The 19,311-nt window shown below is 40.0% G+C and overlaps 1 protein-coding gene across 4 annotated transcripts in view; it reads left to right on the forward strand.

Moving 5' to 3' along the window:
* The window catches only part of LOC100227924 (neural-cadherin-like), a 56,324-nt gene extending 37,292 nt beyond the window's left edge, over positions 1-19,032 (forward strand). Inside the window, exons 19-33 of one of the 4 annotated variants that reach the window (XM_072924834.1) lie at positions 177-270; positions 1,068-1,252; positions 3,256-3,488; positions 4,532-4,809; positions 6,438-6,652; positions 6,947-7,078; positions 7,912-8,035; positions 8,215-8,347; positions 8,430-8,610; positions 11,390-11,556; positions 12,178-12,442; positions 13,306-13,486; positions 14,908-15,161; positions 16,033-16,187; positions 16,595-19,032. In XM_072924834.1, the coding sequence (XP_072780935.1) occupies positions 177-270; positions 1,068-1,252; positions 3,256-3,488; positions 4,532-4,809; positions 6,438-6,652; positions 6,947-7,078; positions 7,912-8,035; positions 8,215-8,347; positions 8,430-8,610; positions 11,390-11,556; positions 12,178-12,442; positions 13,306-13,486; positions 14,908-15,161; positions 16,033-16,187; positions 16,595-16,996 (2,999 nt within the window). In that variant the 3' untranslated portion in view covers positions 16,997-19,032. Of the gene's footprint in view, positions 1-176; positions 271-1,067; positions 1,253-3,255; positions 3,489-4,531; positions 4,810-6,437; positions 6,653-6,946; positions 7,079-7,907; positions 8,036-8,214; positions 8,348-8,429; positions 8,611-11,389; positions 11,557-12,177; positions 12,443-13,305; positions 13,487-14,907; positions 15,162-15,757; positions 15,816-16,032; positions 16,188-16,594 lie in introns of those variants that run through there. The other 3 variants (XM_072924835.1, XM_072924836.1, XR_004367150.3) reach the window with 3 other exon arrangements.
* Positions 19,033-19,311: the final 279 nt, after the last annotated feature.

Genomic DNA, 19,311 nt, shown 5'->3' on the forward strand with positions numbered 1-19,311 from the left:
AAACATGTGATAAGCAGGGCACCATGTGGCATTTGCAAGCCGGTGCATATCTCTCAAGAACTACCACAACAATTTTTGTCCAGGTCTTAGGTTTATGACACATGTGCTTTGACCAGAACATGTTTGTTTACATGTGTGAGGTCTGACTGTGCCATTTGTGTGCTATGTTGTTCCAGGTATTCTCCCCACGACTGAACTGGGCCAGGTCAGTGCCCCAGATGCTGATGACTGGGATCGCAAAATCTACCAATTTGAAGGGAAAACATCAAGGTATTTGGAGAGAAAAATGGGAGTTGCATACATTTTTTTTAGAAAAATTTTAGAAAATTTAGAAAATTTTTTTAGAAAATTTTGCACACAAAATTATAGCAAGTATTTACACTGACTTTTTTTTGAAGACAGGAGTACAAAAGCATTTTGTTGGTTAGACACTTCTGTGTGCAGATCTTCAAAAGCCCTTCTAAGTGTGAGGCTGCAGTAAATTACACTGCATGCCAAACCAGTGTGCTGCCCATTGCCTCATGGGCCAGAATTCTAAATTCCTCTTTGCAGTCATACCCACAATATGTAGCAGTGAGCTGCTAGGGAAACATACCTACTAACTTCTAAATTCCTCCATCCATGCTCCTGGTGTTTCCATCTCACCACTGGTTTCAAGACCTTATTTATACTAGATGTATAGACTTGGGAGTGTCTGGATTATGACTGGGGCTGAGATGTACATGTGCCACTCAGAGGTTTTGACTGAGGTGTCATTCTCAGTGCATATTTCTGCACTAGGAGTTTGCACTATTTCCAAAGTTATGGCTATTGCAGCTTTAGTCTTCCTACACAGTTAATACAGCATAGCAGCAGGAAGAAACCTTCATGATACACTGATGAAGAATCATTAGGAGCCAACAGGAGCCAATGTAAAAATGTTCTATTCTGCTCTGTCCCTTCATGAGGGAACATATCTGCCTTCTTTGATAAATAGAAAGTGGTTCAGAAAAACCATCAGTGATGGTAATTAGTACTTAGCTTTTGAACTTCTCATAGGTTGTTCCTTGGCTTAACTCTTATTACAGGTACTTTATCCTTAATGATAACTCAGGTTTGCTGACTATTAAAGAAGGAACCCCACCGGGAACATACAACATAAGAGTTAGAGTCATTGATGGAGTCTGGCCAGATGTTATCTCAACTGTAAAGGTTATAGTGAAGGAAATCAAAGATGATGCCCTCCGTAATGCTGGTTCTCTGCGAATAAAAGGTAGGCAATGTGTTCAAGTACAGTCTATGTCTTTAATGTTACTGCTGTGATATTTAGAATTCTGCTTAGAATCCTGTGGAGAGCATACCACAGAATCCCCTTAGACATGGGGTGAGAATTAGTAGTTTTCTAGGTAAGGATTTGAATATGCATCTTTGCATGGTCCTCTGATGCTGCATGTGTGTCATGGTTTGACACGGGAAGAGAATTTTTTTTTAGAAGGAAGAGGTTCATCCAGTCAGGGGTCAGGTTTAGATACTGACACTTGGGGTGACCAATTGAAGGTGGACACGCCTCTGAGAACACAGAGGGGTTAAAAGCGGAATTCCCAGGAGGACTCGTCCTTCTTTGGTTCCTGTCATCGCATGATACGGACCTCCCCCCCCAGCCCGGGCTGGGTGGGGGAGGGGAGCCATGCGGCCTGCACAGGTAGGCCAGGAGGTAAAGAATCGGAACCGACTGGGTCAGCTCCTGCAGATGGAAGGGTGGAGAAATCTGGGATGTCTCTGTTCCCCCCCCAGAGTCTCTCTCTCTCTCCCAAGAGAGAAAAAAGAGACAGCGGTGGTTTTATCGGCAGTTCGCCGCAGGGAAGGAGAAGAGCGGGGGGGCCGCAAGGTGCCCAGCCGGGCTGTGGGAGCTGGAGCCTGGGCAGCGAGCCATCCTTGGGAGTTGGGACTTTTAACCCTTCCTGAGAAATGAAGGCTTTATGAAATATTACTCCTCCTGAATTTGAAGAAAAGAGAGACAGCTTGAAACCTCAGATGTTTAGAGAAGAAGGTTGGGGGCAGATGATAGAGTGGCTTTTTGGCTGGACTCTGCTTGTTTACCATAGACTGAACCACTCTTTCTTTCAAGAGGGACTGCATTTTAGGGGGATGCATTGGTGCCAAGAGACCTTCTGCAGCAACTACCAGTTTTGGAGTGGACAGAGAGAGAGCTGAGGAGGGTGTGAGGATGCCCTCCATCTTCAGGAAGAAGAGAAGGCGATCTCTGTCTTTTGGACCCTCGGCCCCAGGGGAAAATGGGGGGGACTCTAGTCCCTAATTGTGATACTGGACTGTTGTTCCTGGTGGTCCTTGGCAAAGCATCCTTAAAGGGGCCCTATAAGCAGTCTCTGTCCATGCCCGGTGGTGAGAGCACTGTGACATGGAGAGGAGAGTGTCACACTGGCCTGTGTGTCTGGGCGGTGCCACGTGTGACATTGGAAACACAAGAGGTGGCAGCTGTGTTTCCTGGGGTTCTATGGTGCAAGGGGACTCCTCTCTTCCCCGATGGACTTAGTATTGATTATATTGAAGGGTGAAAACTTGATTAAGGATCCAAATGGGTCTCGCTGGGGTTTAGTGGAGTTGGGTGGAGGGAGGAGAAATGTTTTGGAAGGTTTTCATTTCGAATTTTGTGTGTGTTTTTTTCTTTCCTTTCTTTTCCTTTTATAGTAGTAGTAGTAGTAGTGTAATAAAGTTTTTTTTCCTTTGTTATTAAGTTTGGCCTGCTTTGCTCTGTTCTTGATCACATTTCACAGCATTTGATTGGTGAGTTGTATTTTCATGGGGCGCTGGCATTGTGCCAGCGTCAAACCATGACAATGTGAAGGAACATCTATGGAGAAAAAAGACAGCAAGGAAAAGTTGTCTGATTTCTACACCATCTTTTAAAAAACCCAGCAACTTATATTTCAGGAGAGAAACTTTATTTTAACAAGTACCTGCCTGAAATTCACCAGATTCTTTCAACCTTTGTGGAAAAGTAAAATCTTGTTAAACATGTTTCTGATTTTAAATTTTTTTTTTAAATTAGAAATTAATAAAACTCAAAAAAATTCAGAACACACAGGTTTAGCAGAAGCAAGCACAGAAAATTTCAGAGCCTAAAAATTAAACTACTCCTGAATTTGCAGTTGAGTCAATTTTCTGCAACCTTTTGATTTATTCTGTGATGCTTCTCTCTTCTATTGCTACAACAGTTGCAAGAAACGTGTGTGAAATTTTCAACTGCTGTTACAGGTATCACACCAGAGGAGTTCATATCCCAGTCCCCTGAAAAACAAAGTAAATACTACCAGATGAAGAAGCTGCTTTCAGAAATTATCTCAGTTCAACTGGAAAATGTTCACATTTTCAGTGTACTGAATAGCCCGAGTCCAATCCGAGGGGTTGATGTTTGGTTTGCAGTTTATGGTCCACCTTATCACAAAGCAGAAAAACTTAATGGCAATGTAGCCGCTTCCAGAGCCTGGGTACGTATCCATCCTGTGTATGAAACCACAGCATCTTCTCATTGTGTCTGTTCAGGTAATGTCCATTGCCTAGTGAATGTGAACAATTAGAATGATTGAGGGAGTAATGTGTGGTAGTTTTAAATAGGTAGTTTTATCAGTAAAATCAAGCAATCCTTTTGCAATTATACTAAAAGTTTCAAATTCTAATGTTCTGAAAGCCAGACTCTAAATACGTATTAAGTCACCTAAACACAATACACTTTTAGGACTGTAAACATGTTTTTCCCATTGAAAATACTGTAAAACACTGTATAAAGAATGTGTTTGGCTGTCGCCTTTCTGCATGATGCCTTAATGTTTCAATTTTTAGTTCTCTAGCTGACACTCCCAAACCAGTTAAACGTTTCAAGTTTCTTGACTTAAAAGACACAAGTAGTAAAAGAGCCACTCTCCAGTACAAAACCAGGTTGGAAATATTTGAAATTTAGTATTGTTTAAAATTAGTGTTTAAAATTTAGTAAAGTTCCTTTCCGTCTAGTAAAAAAAAAAAAAAAACACCAATCCAAAAACCAAAAAAAAAAAAAACCCAGTCATTGACAGGAGTTAAATTATTTGCTCTGTTGGAAACGTGTTGGTGCCAAGCTGTACCAACTCATTCTTGCCAGAAAAGATATTTCTTCACTATCCAGTGCCAATTCCCAGTATCTTTAAGTCAGAAGCGCAGATTAAAAATATAGTTCAGATGCCATGTAAATAATGCATCAGAACCATTAATGATAAATTAGTGATAAAAAAAATTATCTACTCAGTCTCTCATGAATATTGACAGGTATTTTTGCCCTCAAAATGCCTATTCATGCTGTAATTGACTTACAGCAAGGCTTTGGCCTTAATAGATGCCAGACTGAGCTATCTTTGGCTGTACAGCGTGAGGTAGACATTGGAAGGAATTGGGACGACAACAACCAGTTTTGAAAATAAATACAACTTGGGATTTCATTGCTGTCATTGGTGAACTTAGTGGAAAAGTCAGATGAATGCAACTAATTCTTCTTCTTCAGCTGGAAAGCATTCTGGACATAAATATCACCCAGACTGGCATTGATGAATGTGTGACTGCAGACTGCACTCACAGCGGCGGATGCATCAGTAAGCACGAACAGAACCATGTACCAACCATTACCACAGCTGGAAGTGTTTCACTGGTGTCTGTGACGGTCCTGAGTCATGCTGTGTGTGGCTGTGCTGCTCGGGAAAATCCTCATCTTTCCTGCTCCTCATACCAGACAAACCCTTGTCTCAATGGTGGCACATGTGTGGATACAGATTTGGGCTACAGGTTGGTAAAGCTTCATAAGGTGTGCAAACACAATGCATGTAGTGCAGACTCTAAGGATGATAAGTCAAAGCTTCAGAAACCATCACTGCATGTCTTCCCACTGTGGCAAATCTAAGTTTTGTTATACTTCACACACAGGTCTTGCAAAAGAACCTCCATTCTCAGGTACATATATTTTATGCTCAACATAGTCTCCAGGAAAACCTTGGGAACATTCCAGGCTGCACCAGTTCCATTAATGCCACCCTGAAAAATGCTTTTATTTTGTGCAGCCCGCCTTAAACAATTTAATGCTTTAAAATGTTTTAATCACATCTCTTACGTCACTTAATAACCTCTTCCCCACATTTCTTGCCTTATTTGTTTCTCCAAAAATGAGATCTCATAGATAATATAGTATGAAGATAAAAAAAAAAATTGATAGGACTGTACTAGCTCAGAATTAGCCTGATCCTATTCCAGAATGTGGCTTCCAGCATGTTTGCTTAAAAATAACCATCCCACTATAGGAAAGCAGAAACACTGGCCTGTGTTTTCATAGCACTCTTGGCAGGGGTGACAGGACTCAGACTGAAGCTGCAGAAGCTCTTGTCATGCTAAAGTTCTTACTGCTACTCAGCTATAATCAGACAGAGAAATTTTGCTGCACAGAAACTCTAGGTGGGCTGTGTCACCTATCATTTGTTCAGCTCTGAGGTTTCTTTGTTTTGCTCCATTTTCAGTAGTTTTGTGTGTCATCTTTCCCTGCATCTTACATTCTGCTCTCAAAGGTACTAGCAATCTATGGGAAACAGAAACTAAGAAATAAAAGCCCAGCTGATCTCCCTTCCTGTCCCTCTGCCCATTTCTGTTGTTCCTTTGGTTTCCCACTTACAGGTTCTGTTACTGTCATACTGTGGCTACTTTTTTTCTACAGAGAAAGAACTTGGAAAGAACTCTGAGTTTCTTGTTTGATAGTATAAAAGAAATAAACTAGCAAGTATCTTGCAATAAGAGTGAAGATGTCAAGGTCTGTGACTGCCACACCACACTTTTTCTGGGTGACCCTTCCTGCGGATACTCTGATTGGACGCATGCAGACTTTTTTCCCAAAGAGAATAATCAACCATTGTATTAATCTGCCCAGGGAGGTGGTGGTTTACCCAACAATGGACACTACCAGGATGCTAGGCCACCTTGTCTAGATCATTCTTTTGCCAAGAAAATTGGGCCAAATTATACTTGAAGCCCTTTCAACCTGGCATTCTATGATTCTGTGCTTCCTTTGCTTTTCCTGTCAGCATTACAAAGTCTTCAGACAAGCTAATAACTAAGCCTAGTGAAAAACATGTTTTTCTTTTGTTGTGCTGAAGATATAAGAGATTTTCATGGGCTTTATATATTACAACAGGTCTATCATTTACTCACAGAATATCCTTGCTTAGACATAATATAATTTAGACTAAATATATATTGTGATTGTACAAACAAGTCAAAACACTTTTTGAAGTTTTGCTAGTGCTTTATCTGTACTATGGCCTAGGGAAAATGGAGTCCTGTGTTTAAAGAGGAGAGTCCTGTTGTCAGAAGAGACCTTTGCATTTTCTGCTTGCATGGTGGATATTTGCTTTTATTTTTTTATTAAATAGATGCAAATGTGCTGCAAATTTTCATGGACCAGATTGTCAGCAGACAAAACACAGCTTCAGAGGCCATGGTTATGCCTGGTTCCCTCCTCTTCAGCCTTGCTTTGAGAGCCGCATCTCCTTAGAGTTTATCACTGAAGTTGTTGATGGCCTTCTGTTGTACCATGGACCAGCAGCACGAGGGCAGCCTGGAGAACAGGAAAACTTCCTTGCTTTAGGTTAGCACCTTATAAAGTATTTGTGTTTATGTTAAGGTGAGATTCTACTTAGTTCATAGGTTTCTGGTTTTTATTTTTAAAAAGGCTCAGAAAGTTCCTTTTGGAGAATAAGGAGAATGCACAGTAGTTTGCCAGTATGCCTAGTTCATATCTTTCTGTCACTGTTAGAAACTGGACATTTTTTAAGCTGTCTAAAGATCTTCTCCAACTAAGATCTAACTGCAACAGTCACTTCAACTTCATTTGAAAGGGAACATGGTTACTGCATATCCAATAAGAGTCTTTCCTTTGCAGAACTCTCTGGTGGTGTCCCGTCGCTGACCGTGAGCCACAGCTCTGGTGAGCTTTTCCTGCAGCTGTCACAAAAAGTTAATGTTGCAGATCGCCGCTGGCACAATATTAAAATTATAAATGATGGAAAGGCAAGTGTAAATATGGCACAGGCAGTCCTGTGTAAGCATTAATTCATGTACCTAGTTATTCCTTACAAATACTTCCTCCCTTCTGTAGAACTCAATCAATCAATTTTCCATCATCTCTGAAATGGCAGGAGTAGAAGTTTGTCAGTTCAGACATCCTCTTAGTCTTGGAGTAGTGAAGTAGAAAAAGCCTGGAGAAGTCTGGTCCAGTTATGAAATTGGCCATGCTATTTCCTTTCTTTAGTTATCTTCCCTGCTGCTTAGACAACAGAGTTGTGATAACCCATGGGCTAAATGCTTCCTGATGTAATTGAGTGAAATATTCATACTTTATCTGAGTGAGAAGCCCTGCCCCAGCGAGAGACTTTAGATGTGTAGCACAAAGGAGGTAGATGCACTCTTGTGTACAGGGACTATCTTGCTGATACAATATTGCAAAAGGCATCTGCTAGGCTCCCCCTTCTCTCCTACATAAGACAGGTGAAGGGCAGGTCAGGATATGGGATACAGCCTGACAGACCTTCTGCTTTGCTAGGTTATCTCTCTGTGTTGTGATCTTGCAGGAAACTCCAAAAATGTCCTATGCTTCCTCTGCTATGCCAATGACTTGGCATGGTCATGGCAGAGTCAGATCTTTCTTTTGTGTGGCTCTTTAGTTATATGCCATGTGCAATAACTTTCCAGATTGGTATGTGGAGTGTTTTATTATTTTAACAAAGCTTCCTGCACTGTAATTGCTAGTTACTATTCTATCTTCTGCTAAGTGAAAGAAAATATGTAATTAAAATATATGCACATCTCTGGATATAATTGTTTTAAATGATGCCTTTTTCTAGGAAGTGAAGCTGATTCTTGACAACTGTATGAATGTCTCAGTTAGAGATGATGGCAGGGTCACTAAGAAGATTTCCCAAATGGATCTGTCTGTCTGTGAAGCCTCTGGAGAGATTGTGGGATCTCAAAGGTAAAAAAAAGCCCCCAAAACAAAAAACCAAAACCAACCAAACAAAACAAAACCCAACAAAAATACAAACACAACTACTCAAAAGAGCTACAGAAAAAGGTGGGGGTGGTGTGGTGAAATCAGCCAAGCTGCTGTATTTTACATGGTACTAATTCTTTCTCTCCCCCCCTCCCCTTCAGCATGGGTAAGCTCTTCAGTGGCCACCAGCCCCTGCAGCTGGGTGGAGTTAAGAAGACCTTGCCTTACCGTGACTCACAAAGGCACTTCAGAGGGTTTGTGGGCTGCATACGCAACGTCATTGTTGACAGTAAGGTAGGGCCACAAAGATCAGTTTTGGATTTACTGCTGATAATTGTAAGCACCTGCTGTGATGGTTTTCTTTGACCTTTTCCAGGTCTATGATTTACAGCACCCTGCAGAGTCCCTGAACAGTGCTCCTGGCTGTTTCCTTATGGATGAGATGTGTCAGAGTGGTGGGATGGCCTCCTGTGGCACCCATGGCAAGTGTGTTGGTGGCTGGGATTTCTTTCGCTGTGACTGTTCCCCAGGATATGCTGGATTAGCATGTGAAAAAGGTACTGCAAGTTCTAGGGAGAAATTTGTGCTGAGGATCTGTGGGAACAGCATCCGACACTCTGTTCCAGTGTTTAAAGTCATACTGCCATGACTGCAAAATGAATAGAATAATAACACCATGCTGTACTCTGGGAATGATTTAGATCTTCAAAGATGCAAAGATCCTACTAACTCTTGTTAAATAAAGATAATGTCACAGATGAGGGATATGTTTAGAGCTGCTTTATTTTTCAGGGTAGGGAAATGGTTAGACAGGTTGTTTTGTTGTTTTTATCACCAGCTTATTTCTCAGTGGTGAAAGGGGAAATGTTCTGCAATGTGCCTTATTCCTCTGCTCAGGCTGATCACAAAATGAAGTTTAATGAACATACGAAACCTGTGGGCATAACCCTCTTGTTTTCTTCAGATCCCATTTCCCATTTGTAAAATGGTGATAATTGCATTTACGTCTGTCATTAGAATGAATTGCAAGTTGAGCAATGCCCCTAGACCACAGTAGTCGGTGTACATAGGGGCATAATATTAGGCTGCCTGCAACAAATGTGTTATTCTGTACAAAGTCAGCATGAAATATGTATCAGAGAGCAAAAGCTTCCCATGGTGAATAATGAAAACCTCAGAGATACTGTAAGAAAGTGGAAAATTTTAACGCAATTCAAAAACTTTGGGAATAAATTATTTAACTCCTAGTAGCCTGCATCCATATTTGGGGTATATACAGGGTATATACACTTGAAGTTGCCTTTGTCCCCTCTATCTTAAAACCTTCATCAGCCAAGCAGGAATCAGAAGTGAGTGACAGATCTTTATTGGGACTTTACCTGCCTCTAGGTACAAGGTACAAACAATGTGGTTGATTATAACAGTCTGTAAAGAGCACCAGTGCCTCATAACTCTGGGGGCTTTTGTTGGAAGAGAATTATCCCCCCCAGTCCTGTAGTCTGAGTGAGCTACAGGTGAGGGTGAGTGGCACTGAGCAGCTGGAAAGGAGTGCTTGCAAGCTAGTGTTGGGTCAATATGTTGGAATTAATGAGCAGGACAATAGTGCATTACACATATCCTTTCAGCTCAATGCACCCGATTTTCCTTCTTGTACACAAAACATTAATACCCTATGCAGGTAGCCAGACCCTCTCTTCTTTCTCCATCTGCCACACAAGATATAAAAAGGGTGACAGTAAATTACTCAGTGGAAGCCCTGTCTGTCCAATGAGGGGGAGGACTGGAATTGTAACTATCATGGTCTAGGCCTGGAGCATTCACTGTTTAAGGTGTTTAAAATGACAAAAAAATTGGTTAATATAGTTAAGCTATTTGTATTACTGGTTTATAAACATCTGCCTGGATTCAAATCCTACTCAGTTTTGATTTTTTTTAAAATGCTGCTTCACAAGCCCAGCTGCTGTATGGGTTCTACCCCTCATTACTGTGGGACAAACCAAGGGCTCAGAAAGCAATTGTTCAAAATCTGTAAGTCATATCCTGATATAACAGAAAAACTTGGATTGACACCATCTTCTTCTAATATATTGGGCTGCAAAATGCTGGTGTGCTTTATGAATGACTGTGACATGCTCACAGCAAGGAGCAGGCAGCTGAGGACAGGAGTCTCTGGAGCATCCCAGGAAAACCCAGGCCTGCTTATCAGCTAGAACCTGTAGCTGTAGAGACGGTGAATGAGAAAGAACTGGGTTAAGAAAAATAATGTTGGGGAAGGGGGAACCTAGAGGAGAAAAGAAAATATGCTTTAAGAAAGGAAAGAGAGAAGACAAACAGTGAAAGGAAAAGAGAGTGAAGAAATTAAGTCTCTTCATCATTTGATATTTCATGTCCTGGGAACCAAACTAAATGCCCCAGGATGAGCTGGGTACTCTTTGGATTTCTACTTTCATAACACTGATGTCTGATGAGCTGTTGGTGACCCAGCATCTGTCCTGTCTAATAACTAACTTGAACTATCTCTTTTATTTGGTGAAAAGAAATTTCTTTTTTTCAACTAAGCTTGGTCCAAAAGAGATCTAGAATTGCTGTCAGCTAATGAGACTGAAATGTGTGCCTTCTCTGCCAAGGGCATCAGGGCCTGGGCAGTTTAGTGGTGTTCGATTTCCACGGAAGTGTGCAGTGCAACTTCATCAAACTCTGTGCTGGACCCTGGGTTCCTCAAAGGGATAGGGAAAAAATCATTTCAGTGCATTTTCCCTAGTTAAAATAGTAAACACTAAGTTAATCTCCCTTTGTAGCTAAAAAAATCCTGTACTTTCCCTGAGACTTTCTCTTGTGCCAACTGAAATGGGAAGTAAAGTGCATATTTTCTAACAGTGTGGGTTTTAACCACAGAACTAAACTACTGAAGGAAACATTTGATTGATTTTTTGGTTGTTTTTTGGGGGGGTTGTTTGGTTTTTTCTATTTTTCAGATCAGTATGAGCTACTTTACTGGAAAATATGCTTCAGATTTAAAAAAAACACAAAAAAACCCAATTTGGGCACAGTGTAGGAGTGATTGGGTAGAACATATAGCTTGTAACAGCCAGAGTGCAAGAGACAGTATCTAATTGTCCCTTTCCTGCCTAAATTCTGAATCCTTGATTTGTTGGTTTTCTCTTGATTCCCTTTGAAGTGGGACACAGATTGCTTTCCACAATGCTTCATTGTATTGCCAAAATTCCTTAAGATCTAAAACTCTGACATTCAGAGCTAGTAAATTCTCAAAGAGCAGAAATCTGAGGGAACAGCCATTTCTGAAGTTTTCACTTTGATTTTGTGTGCTGTGCTCAGTTCTTCCAGAATGGGCTTTCGGAAGGGACAGTTGGATCCATTATGAGCCAAGGAGCATCCTCAGTACTCGAAGCACACGGATCCAGCTGCTGGTGCGCACCCGGATCTCCCACAGCACCCTGCTCAGCTTGGCCTCTGCGGATGGCAACAGATACATCCGACTGGAGGTGAGCAGAGCTGTTCTGCATGAGTGCTCTCAGTTTGTCATGGAGTACCTCAGTGAGAGAAAAACATGTCATTTCTGAGTAAAGACACTTGTTCTGTAATGTAATAAAGAGCAAGAATTTTCTATATGAGGGTAACTACTCTCATTTGTGTGGTCCTTCTCACTATTACTCTTTCCTAGTTTGCACTGCCTGCAAAATGTCCATGTGATGCATGTGAATGAAGAAGATTGTTCTGCTTGTCCCGCTTGCTTTTTCCCTTGGCTTCTCTCTCTCCCTGTCTGTAAAACTTGCGTCTACATTTTTGTTGCTGTTGAAAAAAGCTGTCTGGACTATACTAGCCAGAGAGAAGCTAATTATTCTAACTGAAACAGGAGGGTCAGCTGGGAAGACTTAGAGGTAGATATCAGCAGGGAGAAGACTGATTAAAGAGTTCATGTGAATTAGAGTTGATAATTCTTGCACCTGCAGTTTTCTTGTGGTAACTTTTATCTCGGAATAAGACACTTAAAAATAAGAATGCCATTTCCATTTTAAAAACTCATCCATTTCTTGAGGCAGGACTGTGTAATAACATTTAGAAGTGCATTTCTGTTATTAAAGGTCTTTATTATCTTCTTCTAGGTGTTTGATGGTTTCTTTAGTGTTAACTTCAGTTTGGGGGACAAAAATCACTCTTTGAGAATGAGAACATTACGTATAAACAATGGCCAGTGGGTTCTTCTGACCATGGAGCGCTACAACAATGAATTTACCCTGCGTGTTAACAGTGGTGGAGGTGATCAAGAAGTCACCTCTGTCTTGGGTGTGAATAGATGGTTTGAAATGGATTGGGCAAGCATCGTGCTAGGAAACCGCCTTCCCAGTCATTCAGAGAGTGATTTCCAAGGTAAGTGATCTGATGGATTCCTAATAGGGGGAAGTTAAAGCCTGAAAGTGGCATCTTTGAGTGTATTGGATAGTCTAAAACCCAGGTAACAATTCCCATATGGACTACTATGCCCTTCCTTTACTGGGGAATTCAATGTTCAACCCTATGTGCTATTGTATCTGGTTCTAAGTGAAGACATGAGATTTCCTGTAAATATTAAAAAAATAGCACTTCCATTTTTTGTTTCATATAATCATAGAATGGGTTGGAAGAGGTCCTAAAGATCATCTCATTCCAAACCCTCTGTCAGGGGCAGGGCCACTTCTACTAGGTCAGGATTCTCATACCTCAAGCAGCATACTCATGGTGTGATCTTCACTCCTGTTTTTGCCTTGGAAGGATTTAAGGAATGGGCAAAACAACTCTTGGCAGGAGGAGAAAGAATTACAAGGCAATTTATGGTGCTCTCTCCATTTCCTGGGGTTGAGTGCTGAGACTTTGAGATTGTCGTTCCACAAGAAGACAGCTTTTTCCATTCTGCTGCTATTTATTCAGACCCACTTTTAAGATTATATCTTAAATCTAGATGAATTTAGTGGAGCTGTTCTGATTCATAGCACAGTTCTGATGAACTGTGGTATTGGTACAGTGCAGCTCTCCTGGAGAAGTATTGTCAATCTGTAGTTTGACCAGAGCACAATAGACACATGTTCTGTAGCTTTCCTAAAATAAATCCAAGAAGTATAAGGATATTTTTTAAAAATGTTTTGAGTTTTCTTTAATGCTCTAAGTTCTCCTGCTTATGTGCTGGGGGCAAGGCTTGGGGTGGGGAAGTAGCTAACTGAATGTACTCTAGTGCATGCTCCACTGCTTTGTTGCAGGCTGTATGCGTGATGTCCAGCTGGATGGTCAGCCGCTCCTCGTGGAGGGCAGAAGCACAGAGTTTGGATTAATTTTGAGGCGGCAAGGGGTCACCATGGGGTGCCATTCCAGTGCCTGCAGCAGCCAGCCCTGTTACAGCCCCTTCCTTTGTGTAGACCTTTGGAGAAAATACGAGTGCCGGTACATGAAGCTTTTGTTTTCATCCAGGGATGGCTGGGAAGCTCTTTCTTTCCACCTTTGACCAAGAAACTTGCTTATAACAGTGAAATTCCCTGTGGCTGCTGGCAAGAGAGGGCCATTCTGAGGACAAATCCTTCTTTCCATCTCATCTATCATGGACTAGACTTGCCTTTTTCTGCAAGTTTGATATGGAACCTAATTACTCCACCTTTTTTTTTTCCATGATGAGAAGATCAGCAGGAGGCCAGTGAGAAATTTAAATGTCCTTTTATAAAAGGTGGATTGCAAAAGCTTTGGTCTGTCCTCTGTATGAAAATACTAATATAGTGTATATATACACTAATAGTGTATATAGACAGTGTGTGTGTATATACACATTGATATATACATATATATATATAAAATACATATATTTATAAATATATATATGCATATTGCCAATACAATACATATTTACATACATTTCCTGTAAAGAAGTTGAAATTAATCATACTTTGTATGAAACAATGAGACTTTCAAAATTACTTTGTCACAAAACTGGATTCTAGAATTGGCTTCCCAGGGCCAGAGCCAAAGCCCAACAGCTGTTATTCCTACATGGTTAGTTTCTTGGAGAAGATCCACTATTTCAAGAAAAATTTCAAAGTAATTATTAAAATATGCAAATCAAAATACAGGCATTTCTGTTTAAAAACCCCAAACATAAATACATGCAGGACTGAGAGGAGGAGTTGCTTGAATTCTTGGAATTCTGACGAAATTTGGCACTTGTGAAGTCTAGTGATTCTTTGCTAGAAGAGGCTGTGAGATGGTTTTAAGTGTGCCTGGGGACACCAGTCTTCAGACTGCTTCTGAAAGAACAATATGAAGTCTCTGCCATTTTTTCAGTAGAATTTCTTCTTTGGATTGCAGAAAGAAAGTCTGTGACCTCACACTATACCTCCAGGGCCTCTCCAATTACATGCAAGAAGAAATCAACCCTAAAAGACAAGACAAGTCGTTCTGAGGAGGTCAATGATATTTCTCCACAGGGTCCAAAGGAACATTACTAAACTTTTACCACATGCTCACTAGTTCTTTGCCTATTGATCTCAGCTGTCCATTTTCTTTTAGGGGTTTTGATTAGAACATGGATGTAGAAAAAGGGTTAGTCAGAAAGTGATGGCTCCTTCTTTTAAGGAAAGAGTGAAGGTGTTCTGCATATCTTCTGGATTAGGAAACCAGAACATGTATTCATGTTTTCATAAGTCTATTAGCTCACTAAGTTAGACTTTCCATGTATTTCAAACTTTCAATGTGGATTTGTGGTTTGCTTGAGAATAATTAAACTTTAAAGAAACAGTAACAAACTTTGCACAAAACAACATACAGCTTCAGATGTTTTGCTTGCCTACAAGATATCATTTGCTTTGGTTGTTCAGGTGCCCAGCTGGGAAAGTAGAAGTGACTGACACCCTTACAGGGCTCAGACACTGTACCTCATCCCCTTGTGGACACTGGACCTGTAGGAATGGGGGTACCTGTGTGGCTCAGTCCCAAGACAAGACTATCTGCCAGTGCCCTGAAGGTTACAAGGGAAGATGGTGTGAAATTAGCCAGGTGAAGGCTGGAAGACCTGTTGGACTAAGCTCTGGCTCTATTCTGGCAATCAGCATGTGCCTCCTTGTCTTCCTAGGTAGGAAATCATGTACCCTTTTTTCTTATTTTTAATCTTGTACCTTGTTCCACTGAATTAAGTCTGCTTTACCTTTGAGTGTTGTGATCAGCCTTTTCTGGGGATCACTATTTGAGGAAGCTAAGAGACAGACCTCAGCACATAGTTACAGTTTACTTGCTTTGAAGACAGTTCTAGCAAAGTTAGGACTTTTCTCTTCCAGAGTCACTTACTTTCAATCCTTTTCCATCTTTGTGGGCACCTCTGTGTGCAGCCACATCCATTTGAAACTCCCACCTGCCCTGAGCCCTTACATTTATAGGTTGTTGTATGTAGGACTTGCAGCTACATATGTTCTTCACATATTAGGAAGGAAGAGATCTAGAAAGTTCCTGGTCTTAAAAGGCTAGCCTCATTAAAAGTGTGGGCAGAGAGATGTTCACAGTGTGTCCTTTTTCAGCTGCACTTTGGCTGAAAAATTAGTAACACCATGAAACTGTATTCATGTTAATAAACTGCACAGACATCTCATAATAGCAAAGACTCCATTGTTATATTACACTTGTAACCTTCATTAAAACAGTGGTTTACTTACTTTGGGTATCTTATTTACTCAGGATTGGTGAAAGGCCAGAGATTGGCCAAAATGCCTTCTATTTAAATGGATTCCTTTAGGTAAGTAAAATACCCTTTTAATGAAGTTTATGATGTAATATACATAGATTATTCTTTACATTCATGAATTTTAGTTGTTTATATATTAATAATACTCATTTTTTACCTGCAAATTTAGTTGTCAAATCAAGAGTTGATTTAATATCTCATACTTGTTTATCATGCAACATACTTTGTCATACATCATATAACAAATATTTGTCTTTATTTCTTTCAGCACTCTTGGTTTCCTACACAGTGTGGAGTCAGTGGGGAAGTTCAGGGTTTCGGAAAGGAGGAATTTACCACATTCCTGAAGAGCGTGAAAGCTGGGAAGATGTTAGAGAAAATGTCTTCAATTATAATGAAGAAGGAGGTGGAGAACGTGACCAGGTATGATGCAGCTTCAATCCAGCTTTGCAAATCCAACATCTCCTCACTTTCCTTTCCCAGACCTTTTAGTTAACTTATTATCAAATTGGCTTTTTTCTTTTTTTTTTTTAAATCCGAAGTCCTCTTAAGTGGGAGGCTTTCACTTCAGCCCCGTCTGTACCTTTAATGATGCTGGTCATATGTGCCCATTCAAGGGAGCTGCTCTGGACACATCATTGTTGATTTAGCTGAAAACAAAGAGATTTGGTACAATTAGAACTTAGTCCTCTGAACTAGGCACACTCTTCTTCAGCTTGTAGAAAATGCACAGAATGCAGTCTTGTGTTGCTTTGTGTTGTAAAACATTTTTTGAATCAGTTTCCTTTTGAGTTGTTTCTCTCTGATATTTGCATTCTCTTTGTTTCCAGAATGCTTACAATATAGATGAACTGAAGAAACCTCTCCATAAGATTCCCCGCTCCTCCTTGCGAGCAGCTGCTCCACACTCCAGGACACCAACTGACCCAAAAAGAGACTCACTCCCAAAACATTCACATCAAAAGCAATCAATATCAGCTATTACCAGCATCCCAGACTTCAAGGAATATGTTTCTCAAATAATACGGGATGCAGACAATGATCTGAAGAGTCTTCCAGCTGACACTATCCATTTTTACTGCTTGGAAGGGCAATGCTCTCTAGCAGGGAGCCTTAGCTCATTAGATTCCATCAGTGGAGATGAAGATCTAAATTACGATTGCCTCCAAGAGTGGGGGTCAAAGTTTGAGAAGCTTAAAGAACTCTATGCAGTCTCAAATGAAAATTTGTAACTGGAGCTAAAGGAACTTGGCACATTGTCATGACATACGGACATTACTTTTTAAAATGCCCTTTTTTATATATAAGTTACATCAAGTAACTTACATGATGCAGGTTTTTAGCTACAATAGCATGATATACTCACTTTTCCCAGGAGCAATAATCTGAATAATCTTTTTATATGCACTGTACAAAGTTATTTCATTATATAAGTGCAAAGACTTTTAAACCGTGAATTTTCTTGAAAACTTTGGGATGTAGGATAGCTATAGAATAGTATTGTATCCTTTTTTATTTGTGTAGACCTCAGTGACTTAATAGAATATTTCTGGATGCAAGAACTTGAATTATTTTCTCCCTAGTATTAATGTGAAACCTATCAGGCAGGTAACAATGCATAGGGTATTCTTTTATTTTTTTTAATTGAATTAATTTTAGACTGTGAAATAATTATTATCAATGTTAAATATAAAACATTTACAATTTCTGGTTTCTTGTCAGCTTTTATTGCATCCTCCTAAACTCTGCTCTTCCGTGACATGACACACATTGCCTCACTCACAGGCTGCCCAACTCTGTGGGACTCTTTCTATCTGACACTTTTTCTAATTACCTGTACTAAGAGGAAAAGAGTAGCAAGATCCCATATGTGAACATGACAATTTGTGACAATTTTACACTCTTAAAAGCAGTTGTGAGACCTGGAAAAAAGCTTCTGTTCAGTAAACTTTTATGTCCAACCTTGCTTTTCACATGGAACTCTTCTTCAAAGTGTGCAGCTGGAAAACAGAAGAGCTGATAGCAGGTGTGAAGACAAGCTAGAAGGGCATCCAGGCAAAAGCTGGAACTAAATTCTTTCAATCAGCACAGTCATTGTAAAAATTGGGATCCTTAAAACAGAAAGCATGGGAAACCTATTTTCTACTCCTTTGCCTCCTCCTCCTGCTCTCTAAAAAATGACTGGTTTTAGTGTGGAAAAAAGGAAATCAGAAGCTTCTGAAATCTGATAATGACTTGAACACTCATTTCTGTGACCATGGGTAAATCACCTTGTTCTTTCCTTTTCCCTCTTAACCTCTCCAAAGCTGAGCTCTCCTCTTGGGCAGCTCCCAGTGCATTTGGTGATGTGTGAATGTTAATAGGCTTACAGAGTGCTTGTAAGCTCTGAAGCGCTAATGGTTTTTTAACTGTTTTCAACTCAGTGAGATTTTTTAATTACCATGATACCCAACATTTGTTTTTTTATCAAAGTCTTGACACTTGCTTTGATTTATAATTAATGTTTCAAAATTAGATTTTTCATCACTCTTCATCATTTTACTTAGCATAAAGAATGCAAATGTAAATTAGTTTTGTACCTAGAGGGAAGATTTTGATACTATTAGAACAAATTATTTACATCAAAAATGGATTGAACAAAAATACCATGTGAACTGAATGAAACAATTTGCATTCATTCATTAAAATTATTTGTATAGATGACACTAATATTTATTAGAAAGATGTGGAGAATAAGTCACCATGAGCCAATCCTTCATGCCAAAACCTCACATGGCTGGGCACTGATTGTTCTTGCGAAGTCATAAAAAATAAATATGGTGGATGTATTAGGATGCATTTGCACATAGCCACACCTTGTTTAATGTAAATTTTTCCTCCTGTATAAAGATATATGTGTAGTGTGGTAAGAAACTACAACATTTCTTACACCAAGGGATATTAACATATGTGATTGCTGCAAACAAAAACAGCTGAGCCACAGAACTTCAGTAAGGTGACTCTTCCAAGTGTTGAATTCTTACAACATTTTCATGAAGTGGATATACATTTTTATTGCTCTTTATTAAGTTGCGTATTCTGAACTTGGTATCAAGTAAAGCTTAGCATGATTATTGGTAAAATGCCTCTTCCAAAAGAGACTAATTTGAACAATGTGCTAAAAAATCATACTAACAGATTATGATCTCCCTGAGGGTTATTTTGTAATTCATATCTTGAAACTGAATATTTTACATTTGGATGCATTAAATAACTCAGGAAAGCTGAAGCAGTAGTTAATTTTTCCCTCAAATAACTGAACACACAAAGTAACATGCACAACAGAAGATAAATTGCATTGAACTCAGGACATGTAATGGACTTCTCTCCTCATGAAAGGTGAGAAAGAAGAACTTTCCTCTATCTCCTTGGATCGCTTATAGCAAAATGCTCATAGCTGAGAGCCGCACATGACAGCTCCAAGAGTCACGCCATTTGCCTGAAAGTATGGTCCAAACACTTCTTGAACTGCCAGGCTTGGTGCTGAAACCACTTCCCTAGGTAGTCC

Source organism: Taeniopygia guttata, chromosome 2 (genome assembly GCF_048771995.1).
Source record: "Taeniopygia guttata chromosome 2, bTaeGut7.mat, whole genome shotgun sequence".
Taxonomy (NCBI): Eukaryota; Metazoa; Chordata; class Aves; order Passeriformes; family Estrildidae; genus Taeniopygia; species Taeniopygia guttata.